Source organism: Mus caroli, chromosome 13 (assembly GCF_900094665.2).
Source record: "Mus caroli chromosome 13, CAROLI_EIJ_v1.1, whole genome shotgun sequence".
Taxonomy (NCBI): domain Eukaryota; kingdom Metazoa; phylum Chordata; class Mammalia; order Rodentia; family Muridae; genus Mus; species Mus caroli.
In genome coordinates this window covers 59,577,478-59,594,140 of record NC_034582.1, presented here as the reverse complement: position 1 = coordinate 59,594,140, position 16,663 = coordinate 59,577,478, and the positions used below count along the sequence as shown (strand labels likewise).

The window sequence follows — 16,663 nt, the reverse complement described above, 5'->3', positions numbered from 1 at the left end:
ACGCCTTTAATCCCAGGACTCAGCAGGCAGAGGCAGGCGGATTTCTGAGTTCGAGGCCAGCCTGGTCTACAAAGTGAGTTCCAGGACAGCCAGGGCTATACAGAGAAACCCTGTCTCGAAAAACCAAAAAAACAGAACAAAACAAAACAAAACATTCTTTTCTGAAAAATCATGATAAAGGCAGCTTAATAATACGCTTACCCTTGCTCTGGTTGTACTGAAAGTCAATTTTCAATCAGAAGATCTGCAAAGCTGTCAGTTACTAAACAAATCTTTTTCAGCAAGCAGGTACAAAAGAGGGAGTGAACTCAGAGAACAGGTTCACTTTGTGCAGACTCTGATATTTCACATAAGACTGTTGTTATTCTTGGGATTGGTACCACTCAACAAGAGTTGGGAGGGGACTGGTAACCAGGTTGAAGTCTCAAACATGCTACCTGAAACAATAGTCTTGCTAGATTCTGTGTGAGTGTTTGTGTGTGTTTGTGTGTGTGTGTGTCTGTGTGTGTCTGTGTTGGTAATGGAGCCCTTGGCCTTTACTGAAGAGCAGCAGCACTGGGCTATACTTTTGCCGAATACTAAGGTCTTGTTTGTTTCTGAGACAAGGTCTTGTCTGACCTCAAAGTTTATGTGGCCCAGTATGTCCTTGAACTCCTGTTCCTCCTGATTCCACTTAAATGCTGAGATTGCAGGTGTAGGACACCATGCTTGACAATTTTCTATGGTGCTGGGGCTCAAACTCAGGCGTTTTGCTCAGGCAAACAGCATCTCACTAAGCTACATCTCCAGCTGACACTGGGATATGAACTGGAATTTTTCACAGAGCCGGAATGCATGTGCCACATGTTGGATAGACCCAGTGAAGCTTCAGGGCCCCTTGTTTAAAAGATAAAAGATCGGGGAAGTCAATGTTTTTTCTATCAGTCAGTGGTCATAAACTTCAGAAGTCACACAGCAGGGCTGAAGGAGGGGACAGCAAGAACTTAGAGGTAGCAACTGGCTAGAGGCACAGAGGCATTGTCCATTGAGAGTGAGTGGCTGAGCTTTGGCTGGGTCTGTATGGGGAGATCTTAGTCAGTGGAAGAGTTGCTGCTGCATATACTATACTGAACAGGGGAGCTGAGCACACACAGGCTGACAGGGAAAGAAGGCTTCCTTTCTACCCAGAGGGATATGTTTTCCCATGGTGAACGAATTCCGAGATGTTCTTACTAAGTCCACGTCTGTCCGGGTGTGGCTCCCTGGCAGAGCCCTCACTTGACAGTGCTTGCAACTGTTGGTTGCAAGTTAACTGGTTCAGTTCTCAGGCCTGAAGAAACCAGAAATTTGCAAAACCCAGGACTTTTTGTTGTTGCTAGAGATAGAATCTAGATGAGTTCTCTGTATACCCCCAAGCCCTAAAGACTCGGGTGAGGGTGGCACACGCCTTTAATTCCAGTACTTGGGTTACATATTATCTATTCAAAATGGCAAGATTTTGAAAACTAAGCTTGCAGGGTAATGTTTATTCAAAGCTAAATTCGTATTGAGATGTGAAGCACTTCATGAGGCTGCCTGAGGAGGGCCCTCTCCACACACTGAAAGGTGTGCACTCTCTATTCTTTGGAAATTCCAAGATTTTGACTTTTGTTTCCTTGCTTGCTTTGCTCAATCCTGAGGCTGGGTGTAGAGGCACACCTTTAATTCCAACACTCATGGAGGCAGAGGCAGGCGGATTTCTGAATTCAAGGCCAGCCTGGTTTACAAAGTGAGTTCCAGGACAGCCAGGGCTATACAGAGAAACCCTGTCTCGGGGGAAAAAAAAAGATTGTGTGAATCTGTGTGTGTTGTGGGGTCAGAGGATGACTCAGGAATTCATTCTGTCCTTCCACAGTGTGGATCCCAGGAATTGAACTCAAGTTGTTAGGCTTAATAGCAAATGCCTTAAGCCATTGAGACATCCTGCTACCCTGCTTCTTTTAGTTTGTAAAAAAAAGTTTTGTTTTGTTTTTAAATCCTGAGGCTGGGTGTAGAGGCACACCTTTAATTCCAACACTCATGGAGGCAAAGCCAGGCTGATCTGTGTTAAAGGCTAGCCTGACCTACATGTTAAGTTCCAGGACAGCCAGGGGGACATAGAGAGACACTGTCTCAAAAACAAAACAAAAATAACCAAAACAAAGCAAGCAAGGAAACAAAAGTCAAAATCTTGGAATTTCCAAAGAATAGAGAGTGCACACCTTTCAGTGTGTGGAGAGGGCCCTCCTCAGGCAGCCTCATGAAGTGCTTCACATCTCAATACGAATTTAGCTTTGAATAAACATTACCCTGCAAGCTTAGTTTTCAAAATCTTGCCATTTTGAATAGATAATATGTAACCCAAAGTTCAAAAGCTATAAAAAGGCATAAATCTTTCTTACTCTCCTTTGTTTCATGCTGGGTCATCTGCTCTAAAAATGCCCAGTGCTTAACAATTTTCTGACTTAGGCGTCAGTAGTTGCACGTACACATGTTTTAAGGCACACATGGAAGGAATCTCCACGGGTAGGGGTGCTTGCATGAAGGCCTTGATGACTTTAGGTTGATCACTGGAACTCACAAGGTGGCAGGAGAGAAAGGACCTCAAAGAGTGGTCCTCTGACTGCCACACACACATAATAATGAAAAGAAAAGAAAAGAAAAGAAAAGGAAAGGAAAAAAACCCTCAAACTTTAAAATGGCATTTCTGTAATTTTTGTAATAATATAATTGAAACTGGGTCTGCTTGGTGAATTTAGAATATTCTTGACTTGCTTATTGTTTATTACCGTGAAAACTAAGGAATGTATCGCTGGGCGTGGTGGTGCACGCCTTTAATCCCAGCATTTGGGAGGCAGAGGCAGGAGGATTTCTGAGTTTGAGGCCAGCCTGGTCTACAGAGTGAGTTCCAGGACAGCCAGAGCTACAGGTACAAGTATAGAGAGAATCCCTGCCCCATACTGACTGCTGTGTGTGTATGTGTGTGTGTGTGTGTGTGTGTGTGTGAGAGAGAGAGAGAGAGAGAGAGAGAGAGAGAGATCATGATCTCAGTCTGATACATCTGAGATTCTAGAATAAGGTTAAGAAATATGCAGGTCTTTGGGGATCACAAATAATGTGCCATTTTTAGGGGAACTTGCCGTTTTCATTTTCTTTCAAGGGACTTTCATTGGCGCTTTTCTGTAGAAAGTTTGGGAAAACTTGGGGAGGAAATAAAGATCTACAGACTCAGCACCATATGATACTCAACAAAAGTGGGGTCAACTCCATCCCAACCTGTGTGTTAACTTGTTCCCTTGAGATTAAGAGCATAGACTGAAAACTGTGAATGGATGCTAGAAAGCACATCAATTATTTTGCTTTTAGACCATCCCCATACCTTTAACATAGCAAATGACCGGAGTGTTACATTTATTTTTAATTAAAAATTTGCGCACCCTACCCGCACTGTGTGGGGAGGTCAGAGGATAACTTTGTAGAGTGATTTCCGGGCATTAAACTCTGGTCCTCAGGCTTACAACATTGAAGGGCGAGTACTTTTACCCAGTAAGTTATCTTAGCCTCCTCTCACCGTAGCTTAGAGTTGGCCATGAGTTTTCTTTAGGGGAGACTGACCTTGAACTCTTGATCTTCCTTCCTCATTCTGCCTCCAAGTACTGGATTATGTTCATGTCCAACTCCAGCAGAGTCACCTGGCAGTTTCAAAACTCTGGTGCAAGAGCCCAGCAGCAGGCCTGTCTGATTTGAGCTGTGACACTCCGTTGCTTGGGTCGGGGAGTGCCCCCTGGTGGCAGGCAGCGGCGGTGGGCGGGAGACCGAGTTTGTGGCGAAGGTTGCGCCGCCCTGGCCCCTAAATCCTTTATCTCGCGTGCCTGGGTCGTACCGGCTAGCCGGTTTTGAGCTGGCCCAGTGTACCCAAAGCTAGCTGAGTCGCTCCCTTTGCAAGACATCTGGTCTCTGGCCGCGCGTGCCTGTGTGTCTGGTTTCTTCCTTTGCAGGACACTTGGACCTAGTTGCGTGTGCTCGTGGGCCAGGTCTCTTTCCTTCTCTCTTTCTCCCTCTGCAGGGCAGCTGACCTCTGGTCGCGCCTGCCCGTGGGCCTGGCCCCTTTTGCAGGACACTGGCCCCTGGCTGCCCCAGGGACGTCCTAGAGTTTGGACTTCCGGGGTTGGCTCCCAGTCTGCTGCTTGTCACCCGCCAGGGCGTTTCCGTGCCCATGCATGGGCGCGGCCCTTTAAACTTCACTGTTTTTTAGACTTTGGGGGTGTGGTCACACTTTCTTTTTTCTTCCCGTCCGTCCATCGCGGTCATCCCAGACTCGCGGGTCCTTCTCTTGCCCTGCTTTCCAGATGCTTTGGAGTCATGAGACGGGAGGGCGCAGGGACCCCTCTGATGGCCGAGGTGATCCGAGGTGAGTGCACGGGGCAGGACTTAGGATGGCTGGAGGAGCGACTTGCTGCCCTAGGAGCCCAACTGGCCTCCTTTCTGGGTCCACTGACTTTGGGGGTAAACCTTAATGTGCCTTAATGTGCTTGTGACCCCTATGTCCTACAGCCTCTCCACCCACCCTGTGTAGGAGCTGGTGAAATTCCCAGTCCAGCCACAGATCAAAGGTCATTTGTGATTAGAAAGGACAGAGCCCTGTCACCCATTTGAAACTGCAAGAAGTTTGTTGCATTTACTAGGAGATATGTGCAGCCGTTCTGAGAGAGGAGATTGAAAAGTTTAAAGTACCATTTGAGAAAAGGACGTCTCTGCTCTTGTTTCTTACCACTTTGATTTTTGCCATGTTTTGGGTGTAGGTATCTGAGTGCTGTTAAGATGTTGCCTTTTTCTGGGGGTTGGGAATAAAGATGGATGGAGCCTTTGAACATTACTTCCCTTCTTGCTGAACTCCACAGCATCTGACTCATGCAACATAGATTCTACCCCAGTCTGGCCTCCCCTCACATTCACCTTGATTTTAAACAGCAATTTATAAGAAACCCAAAGCAGTGATTCCAATAAAAAAAAATACATATCTATGAGATTAATTGTATAAACATACCGTCTTGTGTTCTATAGTTGTAAACAGCAACATGTATTTTCAGTGTGTCATCATAAACTTAATGCATGGTTATAGGCTAGCTATCAGAGGTATGCCGGATTTCTTGAGATTTCTTAGTCTAGTTGCTGCAGAAATCGAAACTGTACCACTACATGAAATAATCACCTACCACCATGGTCCTTACTAAGATTAAGACAATTTCTTCTTTAAAGCTTTGCTTATTTATTGATATTCACCAAAGAGACTTTTTGAAGTTACACATTGTCACCTCTGCCATCTGAAACATGGGGTGGGGTGGGGGGACACAACAAAATCAAACAAGCCATCTTTGAATTCATCAGAAAGGAGTTGGGTCTTGGCCGGGGACACCTGTTTAAGAATTTGAAGAAAAGAACACTCCCGTTTTCCATTGCAGATCGCCTTTGTTTTGCCATTCTCTACAGCAGACCAAAGAGTGCAGCAAACGAACATTATTTCAGCATAGATAACGAGCTAGAGTATGAGAAGTAAGTATTGCCTGTTGGAAGACTCAAACTTTTGAAATTTCCTCTGAGGAATCTCTAGGTATGTGTGCAGATGACATAGCCTTGGAAAAACTGTATATCTGAAAAACACTTGCAGCTGGGTGCTGGTTCAGATTCTTGATTAAAAAAAAAAATAGATCTTTGAGGATACAGTGAACCTCCATTTAAACCTGATTAGCTATTCTTATAGTTTATACTATAGAGCTGTGTGAAATACGAATGCGTAAAATACTGGTTTTGCTAGTGGATAATATGTGCAGGAACAATTTTTTTTAATTGAGGTTAGTTATTCTACCATTGGTGTGTGTGTGTGTGTGTGTGTGTGTGTGTGTGTGTGTGTAGGGATATGTTAGGGGGAGGTAGCAAGATCTGATGCAAGTAGCTGAGTGCTCTGCTAATGAGGTGCACAACTCTAGCTCACTTGTTGAATAATTATGTAGGTATTGTTTACCAGAACATTCCTTCTGTTAGTATTAGTAGGGCAGGACTTTAGAATTGTATGGCCAGTGTTAATTTGAGTTGGTGGATGCCCTCTTGCCGTAATTTTAGGAGCATTTACATTCAGAGCAGCTAAAACATGTATACTTGTTTCTATTTTTTTTTTAAAGCTTCTATGCGGATTTTGGACCACTCAATCTGGCCATGGTTTACAGATATTGTTGCAAGATAAATAAGAAGCTCAAGGTAAATCTTTTAACTCAAGGTTTGACTGAAGTGATCAGATTCAAAATTGGAAAGAGTGCTTCCTCTTACAAAACAAAACCATTTGAGACCAGGTGTGCTGGTGCACACCTGACTTCTGAGCACTCAGGTGAGAGATCCCAAGTTCAAGACAAGCCTGTGCTAGACAGCAAGATCTTATCTTTAGAAAACAGAAAAAGTTTACCAAGACACCAGTTGCCTAACTGAGTTATGTTTTAGGATGCTTTGAAAACATAGCGAACGTTTAGAAGGTGTGGTGGAGCGCCCCCGGTAGTCTCGGTACTTGGAAGAAATAGCCGTGAGATTACTTGGTGCACAGCAGCTGTGTAAGACTGTACAGCCTGACTGACATTGTGAGATTTTCTAAATGGTGTTTCTCATTGTGGGGGTATTTATTTAGAATGTGTACTTTTATTTTTCTGAGTCTGCACAAAATGGCTCTGTAATCAAGAGAGCTGGATACTCTTTCAGAGACCCACACTGTACATCATGACTATCTGTCACTGGAGGTCTAGAGGATCTCCTTCTACCTTCTGGCCTATGTGCCTCTGCAAGCACATAGTACTTTCATACGTGCATGCAAGTAGAAACACACGTTAAAAATATTCTTTTTCCTAAACTTACACTGCCATCTATTTGTTTCCTAGAGTTTTTTCTGGGCTTTGAGACACACTTATGTGCAACCCCAGGTGACCTAGAAGTGTCTGCATCCCCTCATGGATACACCAGCACATGTCACTTGTGTTTTCTAATTTTAACGGAATGGGTTATATTTGGGTTCTTTGGTTCCGGTTTGGGTTGAAGAAGCTCAAACAAAACAGTAACTCAAAGCGAAAGGCAGCTACTTAACTAAGTCCCTTGTCTGACCTCATGGGAACTGAAGCAGACAAGGGAAATGCTTCCCTGCTTGGGCCACAGTTTCTCCTGCCTCCCTTTCAAAGAGAGTGCTGGTGAATGGTTGGGGAAAACATTGCCCTCTCTGAGCTGGAATCTCACTCTTCAACCATGTCTCAGATTTTTACAAAGTACTTAGTCATTGTAAACTGTTAAGTAGAAAATACTGAGTTTGTTAGCAGGAATTACAAATAAATAAAACCTTAGGATGGATTACCTACCAGAGAACTATGTGAAACACGTAGCATTTATTTTTGCTTTAACGCTATTACAGATTTATGGGTAAGGGAGATAGTCTTTGTTTCCTGAGCATCAGCTGCATTCACTATATATTTAGACACAAGTGTAGACTTCTTCCTAGGCCTTCTTAGCAAAGTAAACATCCATGGCCTTCTGTCTTTGGGTCCCCCTCCCCTTTCCCCTTCTTCAGTGACAGTCTTGTTCCCACAGGGCCAAAAGGCTAAATATAATTCCCTCTCCTCCCATCTATTGTTCCTGTGCTTTAGTTTTGAAAGAGTGAGTCTGTGCATGTGTGCACCTGTGCACACACCTTCATGCCTAACCTGTTGGAGTCTTTTATTCTTCAGAATAAATGAGTGTGTTCCTTTCTAGTGACTTGCTGGAGGCACTGACGAGGTGTTGAGCAACCACCAGCCTAAGATCTCACTGTCCGCTGTGCTAGTGAGATTGACAGTGCCCTGGTCAAAGAGGGTGCCAATGGCTGGCTGGGTTTTGTTTTTGTTTTTAATTGATTTAGGTCCCTTAGTCCATATAAACCACTATGGGAAAATACACTCACATTGATTGATGATGGAGACACTAGAACATTCATACAAGCATGGGCCAGTGAGATAAGCAGTGCATTCAAACATGCTGAACATACTCTGTTGCAGCATGCTGATACATTTCACATTAGTGAACCCCTGGGGACCTGCTGGGTGATGGTGGCTTCCTTTTCTTTTAACTTCTTGTTGGAAGTATAACACATATAAAGAAACATTCACAGATCCCTAGTGTATTCTTAATTTTCATAAGTTAAGAAGAGGCCTTTCAGTTGCTGTCTCGCGTACTGTCTTTTAACTAGTGGCTTTAGGACTAGAGAATTTTTTTTGTTGTTGTTGTTTTTGTTTTTGTTTTTTCGAGACAGGGTTTCTCTGTATAGCCCTGGACTAGAGATTTTTTTTCCAAAAAAGATTGTTTTTATGTGTGTAAGTGTTCTTCATGCATGTATGTTCATGCATGTATGTCTTTGCACCATGTGTGTGCAGTGCCCTCAGATGTCAGAGTACATGGAATCCCTGGAATAGGAGTCAGAGACAGATGTGGCAGGTGGGCTTCTGGGACTTCAAGGTCACCTTGGTGTACCTAATGAGTTCAGCATAGCCAGGGCTAATAATGAGACCTTGTCTCAAGAAAATAGGGATTCTTCAGGCGACCTTCCCAGCTTGTTACATCTCCTGTTATAGGAAGCCCTGCATTGTTGATTTCTCAGATTGGCACATCTATCCAGTTTCTTTTGTCACTAGCTGTGGATACTGCCGTGATCTTATATCTCCTCAGAAAAATGTGGCCTCCAACAAGAACTTTAGTCCCCACAGGCTCTGGATTCATCAGTCTTCCTTCTCTCTTGACTCTATCCATAGCTTTCTGAACTGATCCAAAGGTTGGCCTGTCTTTAGGCATGCATCTGTTCACATTTCCTTTCCTCCCTTTTATTTTAAATAATTCTAGTATCACAGAATGACTCCTGGGATTTTCGGGCTTCAGGGTTGTTGTTCTGAGTTTTAATATCGAGGTTGCTTATGCATGTGAGGTGTAGAATTTGTCACAAAGCAAAATTTTAGGAAACTTGAAGTGGTCAAGAAAATACTAACAACAGTTTGTTTTGATGCAGTCCATTACAATGCTGAGGAAGAAAATTATCCATTTTACTGGCACTGATCAGAGAAAGCAAGCGAATGCCGCCTTCCTTATCGGGTGTTATATGGTAAGTGTCCCTGATCTGAAGGTCAGTGAGCACAGCCGTCCCGCTGTACAGGCAGGCCTGGGGCTTCGAAGCTACTCTTTCCTAAGATACTGTTTCTAGAGACTGTGCGTTTGTTTGCTTTGAAAATCATTCACCCCAGGAAGACTTGCACCCGTGCTGTGGGGAGCACATGCGAGTCTCTGTGTACTCAGTGATTCGCTTTGTTTTGTAATTAAAGTTTTTTGACTGATTACAACGGAAAAAGTTGATACTCTTTAAGCCTTTAAGGTGAGTGAATATGCCTTCCAAAGCTGCTTTTATTAATTCATAATTTGTTTAGAGAGTTGTAAAGTTATTTTACTGGGGTGAGGCGCTCTCTGTCTCTCTCTGTCTCTCTCTCTCTCTCTCTCTCTCTCTCTCTCTCTCTCTGTGTGTGTGAATGTTAGAAGATGGCTTTCAGGATTTTCAGATTATCAAGCTTGGTGACAAGCAGCCGTACATGCTGAGCCATCTCTCCAGATAACTCTGTTCTCCTTAAAGATGTATTTATTTGTGGAAAGTATTTCTTTGTGAGTGTATAAGCATGCATGTGTAGCTGTGTGCACATGTTGAGTGTTAAACCTGGAATTACAGGTCTCCCCTCTCCCTCTCTGCTGTTTTGTTATGTTAGTACCAGAACCTGAACTCCAGTTCTCATGGTTGTGTAGCAAGGCAGCAAGAGCTCTAACTCACTCCTGCTTTGGTAGATTTGTTTGCTTGCACTTGTGACCTTGACCCTCGGCTTGTGGTAGGTATCTGTACACTGGGCTTTGCCTCCAACACCTTACACCACCTCATCCGCCTTTACAGTTATCTTCTGCTACCTAGTTTGGTAATCTGTAGTTTACAAAAATTGGGTTAGTAGAGTTAGTTGAAATTGCACCTCAGAATTAGATTCTTTTAGATATGTAAGGTGTCTCATTACCAGCCGCCTAGGCCTTTTGGGTTATTCTTTCCTGATTATGCTCAAAAAAGTAGCAGAGAGAAAAGTTTCAGAGAAAACTTGACATTTTAGTACTTCATCCTTGAAGGTCTGAGATACAGGAAGTGAATTGTGTCTGTTGAAGTCTGAATTCTTCAGCCGAGTTGTTTCTATCTCTTGGTGTTTCTTACGCTGGCAGCAAGTCCTTTAAAAAAAAAAAAAAAAGAAAAAGAAAAAGAAAGGCTGGAGAACTTGATGCTCTCGCAGAGGACCTGTTGAGTCCCAAAACCCAGGATGACCACTCATAACTAACTGCCTATAACTCCAGTTTAAGGGAACCAATCTCCTCTTTTGGCTTCTAGGGGCACCTGCATGCAAATGTACATATGCATAATTAAAAATAAAATAAGCCTCACTTTGAGACAGTGTCTCATTGTATATCCCTGTCTGGCCTGTAATTCACATGGATGAGGGAGGAGAGGGAAGGGAAGGGGAGAGTGCACATGCATGGCCAGCCTGGCACATGTGTGGAGGTCAGAAGACATCTTAGTGGAGTCAGTTCTTTCCTTCTATCATGCAGGTCCTGGAGATCAGACTCAGGTCCTAGGGCTTGGTGGCAAGTAGCTTTATCTCTGACCCATCTCACTGGCTGGGCAGGTGGATACCTTAACTATGACATTGGTTCCATTATTTGCCCAACTCAACTGGGGAGGTGAGCCTCGACTAAATGACACCTTAAAGAGAAAGTGAAATTAGGATTATCAGGGTTCACAAAACATTAATGGCAACCTGGAGAATCAGTCCTCAGTGTGACAGAAAAACTTCTAAGGTGTTTGTGGGGTCTTCCCAACATTCTGTCCAAGAGAAAGCTTGCATGGTCCACCTCAGGGACAGGGCCCATATCCATGAATTCCTAACCAGGCTTCCCTTCTCTTTCCACTGTCAGGTAAAGCTCTATTGGCCACATTGTGTGAAGCCAGTGGCTGCAACTCCAGAGTGGAGAACTCAGAAAATGGTCAAGAGGAATGGTGGAATCACAGGGTTAAAAACCAGAAAGAAAGCACTGGATAATTTTATAAATAGGAAGTTGCTCTTGCTGTGGTGGTTCTTTGTTTTGTTTTGTTTTTCCAAGGCAGAGTTTCTCTGTGCAATAATTGTGGCTGTCCCGGAGCTCCCTTTGTAGACCAGGCTGATCTTGAACTCACAGATCTGCCTGCCTCTGCCTCCGGAGTTCTAGCATTAAAGGCTGCATTGCTAGTGCCCTGCTCATTCTTCTGTTTTAATTTGTTGGTTCTGTGGGTTAAACTCGGGGCCTCCAGCATCCAATCAGGTGCTCTACCATCAATTGGTACACCTAGCCCATGGCTGGTGTTTTTCAACAGTGAATGGGAAAGATAACTTCTTGTATTTGTGGACAATATCTTGTTGTATTTGGTCCATTTTTGATGCACCTTTAACTTTGCTAATGGTTATATCTGGGCACACAGAACCTTAGTTTCGTTTCTGTGTTTTCATGGTTAATGTATAGGTTTAAAATTCCTCCGAGAGGTTTAGCCTTGCACATCAATGCTGATTCCATGGTTAAGAATTTGCCAGGCGCACTGGCTGGTTTTGTGTGTCAGTTTGACACAAGTTAGCATCATCAAAGAAGGAGCCTCAGCTCAGGAAGTGAGCTCCATGAGACCCTGCTGTAAGGCTTTCTCTCAATTAGTCAACAGGGAGGGCCCAGCCCATCATGGGCGGAGCCATCCCTGGGCTGGTGGTTCTGAGTCCTATAATGAAGCAGACTGAGGAAGCCAGGAGTAGCAAGCAGCACCCCTCAGTGGCCTCTCTGCATCAGCTCCTGCCTCCAGGTTCTTGCTCTGCTTGAACAGTGCGGAGAAAGTGTAAGCCAAATAAACCCCTTTCTTAGTCACAGGGGTTTCATCACGGCAGTAGAGACCCTGACTAAGGAAACTGGATAGATTTGGATAGTCATCAAGTTAATAAGTACTGCTTATAAGTAAGCCAGTTTGTGAGAAGGCCAGAGTTTGTGGTGTGACAGGCGTCTTTCGAGCCACGATGGGTGGGCTAATGGGGGAGCTTGGAGTGGTTATAATGCTTTGTGGGGAAGCAGGAGAAAGACTTCCAATAAAAGAAAGTTATTAATAGTAGGGAAGAGTGTTGACATGTGATAAAGACACTTCGAAAGATAAAATACCTAAGTGAGCAAGGCTTCTTTTGTTTGAGCCAATTTAGTTCTCTGGTTAAAGTCTTGTGGAGATGAACGCTAATTCCTAGGAACTGAAGTCTTAATAACTTCCTGGAGCTGTTGAAGTTTAGAGGTAGTATAAAGCTTGAGCAGTAATGTTGAAACAAACCAAAGACCTAGAAAGACTTTTAGCTCAGCGGCAGCCTAGCTAGCCCCAACACTTGCCTAGCATGATAGGGACCCCAAGTTTACATTCCTGGCACTGCAGGGGAAAAAACAACAACAACAGAAGGAACAGAAGGACCGGAGAGACGGAACAGTGAGTAAGAGTGCTTACTGTGCACATATGAGTGCTTACTGTGCACATGTGAGTGCTTACTGTGCACATGTGAGGATCTGCATTCTTTTTTTTTTTTTAAGATTTTATTTATTTTATATATATGATGAGTACACTGTAGCTATCTTCAGACACACCAGAAGAGGGCATCAGATCCCATTACAGATGGTTGTAAGCCACCATGTGCTTGCTGGGAATTGAACTCAGGGCCTCTGGAAGAACAGTCTGTGCTCTTAACCGCTGAGCCATTTCTCCAGACCCGAGGATCTGCAATCTTATTTCAGTACTCATCTGTGACTTGGAGACATATTTTTGGCCTGTTCCCAGTAGCTCATTTCTATATTATCCCATTTATAGTGTTCTATGCCTACCACATGGCTGGTTGCCTCTTCTCAGTTTCATGTGTGGGACTTCTTCCGAAGTCCAGGCGGTGAATCTCTCTCACCTGCCTATTTCCCAGAGTTGTTCTTTCTCTCTGCCAGATGTCCCACCTGCTAATCCTGCCTTAGTTTATTGGCCATCAGAATTTTCTTGACGATGCTTTTACACATTGTACAAGAGATTATCCCTACATTCATGTAAAAAATTGAGCATGGCTACACATTAGCCCTGGAATTGAGCAGTCAAGAGAAATGAGCCTCCAGTTCAGTGACAGACTTTGTCTCAAGTTAGAGAGAAATACAGGAAGACAACTGATGTCTCCCTTTGGCCTCTGCATATATGTGGATAGGTGTGTACCCACACAAACATGTGGATGTAACACACACATACATACACGTTTATACACATATACACATATGCATACATAGGTACATATAATTTGCATACATTTCACAAACACCAAATTAGTATGCACACATATGTGAAAAATAATATGCACAACAATATTTCCCCCCCTTTTTTTAAGATTTATTTATTTATTATATGTAAGTACACTGTAGCTGTCTTCAGACACTCCAGAAGAGGGAGTCAGATCTTTGTTATGGATGGTTGTAAGCCACCATGTGGTTGCTGGGATTTGAACTCTGGACCTTCGGAAGAGCAGTCGGGTGCTCTTACCAACTGAGCCATCTCACCAGCCCCCCACCCCCTTTTTTAATCTTTTTAAAAACCTTTATCAATACAAGACTCTTTGGTCATCTGGAAGCCAGATTTCCTAAGGAAAATGTAAAGTTAGTAGCATTTGCTATTTGTGCAAATAAAAATTTAGGCCAGGCAGTGGTGGTGTGCACCTTTAATGCCAACAGCAGTTGGGAGGTAGAGGCAGGCAGAGTTCAAGACCAGTCTAGTTTACAGAGTGAGTCCTGGGACAGCCAGGGCTAAAAAGAGAAACCTTGAGTATAAAAAACAAAAACAAACAAAAATTGTATTTTATAGTAGCTACAAAACAATTTTATTATTGGTTTTAAAGGTTTTAAACAAGGGTCAGTGGGTTTTGTACATACTTGTTCAACATTTTTACAAAATGCCAATCAACTTCCCTTTAAAAAAAAAGATTTATGAATATGGATGCTTACCTTCTGACATATGTGTGCTTCATGTGTATGCCTGGTACCAGATCCCCTGAAACTGGAGTTCTGGTTGTGAGCTGCCTAATGTGGCTGCTGGGACCTGAACTTGGGTTCCCTGGAAGAGCAACGAGCTCTCATAACCACTGAGCCATGTTTCCAGCTCCGGTGCTTTTGTTTTGTTTTGTTTTCCCTTAACCTAGGACTTAATGTATGCTGGTTAGGTGCTCTTCCATTGAGCTACATTTATGTGTATATGTGTATTAGTGTTATTTGTGTATTTATGTGCTTGTGCAAACCATGGTAGACATTTGGGGGGTCAGAAGACAACTTTAAGATGATGTTCACCACTTGGGATCCAGGGATCAAGCTGAGATTGTCAGCCTTGGGGGGCAGGTTCCTGTAGCTATCTTGCTGTCTTGAGATCTGTTTTTTAAATTGAAAGCAGTTACCATTCTGTCTTTTATACTGTTATCATCTGTGGTTACATCCTCCTCTTAAGCTTTTCTTCAGGCTGCCTCAGCTCTCCTTAGATTATACATACTTTGAGGGCAAAACTTATAACATTTTTGTCTGTTAAAAAAACAAAACAAAACAAAGCCTCCAAGTGTATACTTCATGACACAACAGAGTACTTACCTTGTAGCTTGCAAATTTGCTCTCTTCCTTGGTTAATAAATTACTCTGGAAGAGTTGATTATGGTAACTTGTAAGTCCCCTGGTAAATATTTATCATTGTATTTTTCTAAGCAGTTCTTAACAGTCCTTAGAATGGCTTACCTTTTAAGCATTCATATGGAAAATTATGGTCCTAATTAATTCCTGAGACTATACTTGCTCAGCAGTCTACGAGTAGACTCCCAAGTCTGAAAAGTGGAAAGACTTTATGTCTTTAATGGTGAACTTTTGGCCCTCTGGTCCACTTTTAAGGGATTCTGTTGATTTGGACTCTGAGCAGTCAGCTAAGGTGGCTTCAGGGCAAAGGAACTGGGTGTAAAGTGGGACTAAGACTGGTGTCTGGAAGCTGAGGGCCAGATTACATTCAGCCACCAGTGCAGATGGTGCAGTGGAGACCATAAGGGAGAGCCAGGTGGATGGACGCAGGCTCTGTAAACACTCTCCTGTATAAACCCCCTCCTGGTGTGTTATAAGAGGCAGAGAGAACAACAAGGCAACTGTAGACACAGCAGCCAGGCCCCTGACAGAAGCCACAGGCACAGCACCTCAGCTGCTCATGAGGCTTACGTCTCTGGCCACTCCAGTAAGCACCCCAGACACTGTGGCCCCTGGGATGTTGGCTGAGCTGCCTTAACTTTGACTCTTTGACTATGTGTGATTCTTGTTTGCAAATCTGTTGCTCTTATCTTTATTTCAGTCCTGGCTTTAGGCAGGATGGTTTCTTGTCTATAAATAAGGGCTGAGCAGCAGCCTCCTATCAGTAACGAGCAGGGTGATCCCAGATGAGCAGCTAATGCCTCCTTTGGAGAAGATTAGCCTGCAAGGGTTATGTAACTCATGGAGTATTTTTAAATGGTTGTGTCCCTCCACCCCCACCCCGTGTTTAAAAATTGAGATCACAGTGCTAGGGATATAGTTCACTTTGAGAGTACTTGCCTAGCATGCAGCAAGTTTGGGTTTGATCTCTAATACTGAATAAACCTGGTGTGATGTACGTGATTATAGTCCTTAAGTCTTGAGAGTTAGAGACAAGAGCATCAAGAGTTCGGCCTAGGCTACATGAGACTCTGTTCTTTAAAAAACAAACAAAAACAAAAAAAAAGAGAGGATCTTTCTTTAAAAAAAAAAAATGAAAATGTCCTGAGCATGGTGGTATATGTATACCTTTATGAATTCTAGCCCTGGAAAGGCAGAAGCAGGTGGATCTTTTTAAATTGGAGGCCAGCCCTGGCCTGCATAGCAAGTTACAGGCAAGCCAAGGTAACATAGTGAGACCCTGCCTCTAAAGACAACACGAAAACCAAAATGACTAAACACTCTTATATACATGTGTGAAAGCATCAGAAAAAATCAGAGAAAGAATCAAGAGTTCATTTTTTGTTTTTTGGGTTTTTTGGGTTTTGGTTTTGTTTGTTTTTTCTATACTGTAGCAGTGTTCAGGGCTTACCCCCAAGTCCAGCTCACTGATTTTTACTAACTGGTTTCTGTAGAGAGGAATATTTATTTATCTATTTGTTTGCTTGTTTATTTGGGGGGGGGTGGTTGGAGGCAGTGTTTCTCTGGCTAATAGCCCCTAGCTGTCTTAGGCTGGCCTCAAACTCACAAAGATCTGCCTACCCCTGTCTCTTGAATGCTGGAATTAAAGGCGTGTGATGTTATACCTGGCTGGTAACAAGGCATTTGATATTCTAGACTTCAAGTTCCTATACCTAAAGTAAGGACAGCTATAATATTCAGTAAAAGTAATTAACAAAGCTAAGGCTGTTGAAATGTAAGGCCATCTGGTGTTTTTATTTTATTTATTTATTTTTTTTGTTTCCCTTGGAAGCAGGGCAGAGCCTTGTGGCTCAAGTTGATT

The 16,663-nt window shown here is 43.2% G+C and overlaps 1 protein-coding gene across 3 annotated transcripts in view; it reads left to right on the top strand.

Moving 5' to 3' along the window:
- The window catches only part of Cdc14b (cell division cycle 14B), an 88,015-nt gene that overhangs the window by 24,215 nt on the left and 47,137 nt on the right, over positions 1 to 16,663 (top strand). For 2 of the 3 annotated variants that reach the window (XM_021179892.2, XM_021179891.2), the window contains exons 2-4: positions 5,460 to 5,550; positions 6,177 to 6,252; positions 9,059 to 9,151. In XM_021179892.2, the coding sequence (XP_021035551.1) occupies positions 5,460 to 5,550; positions 6,177 to 6,252; positions 9,059 to 9,151 (260 nt within the window). Of the gene's footprint in view, positions 1 to 4,118; positions 4,409 to 5,459; positions 5,551 to 6,176; positions 6,253 to 9,058; positions 9,152 to 16,663 lie in introns of those variants that run through there. The other variant, XM_021179893.2, reaches the window with a different exon arrangement.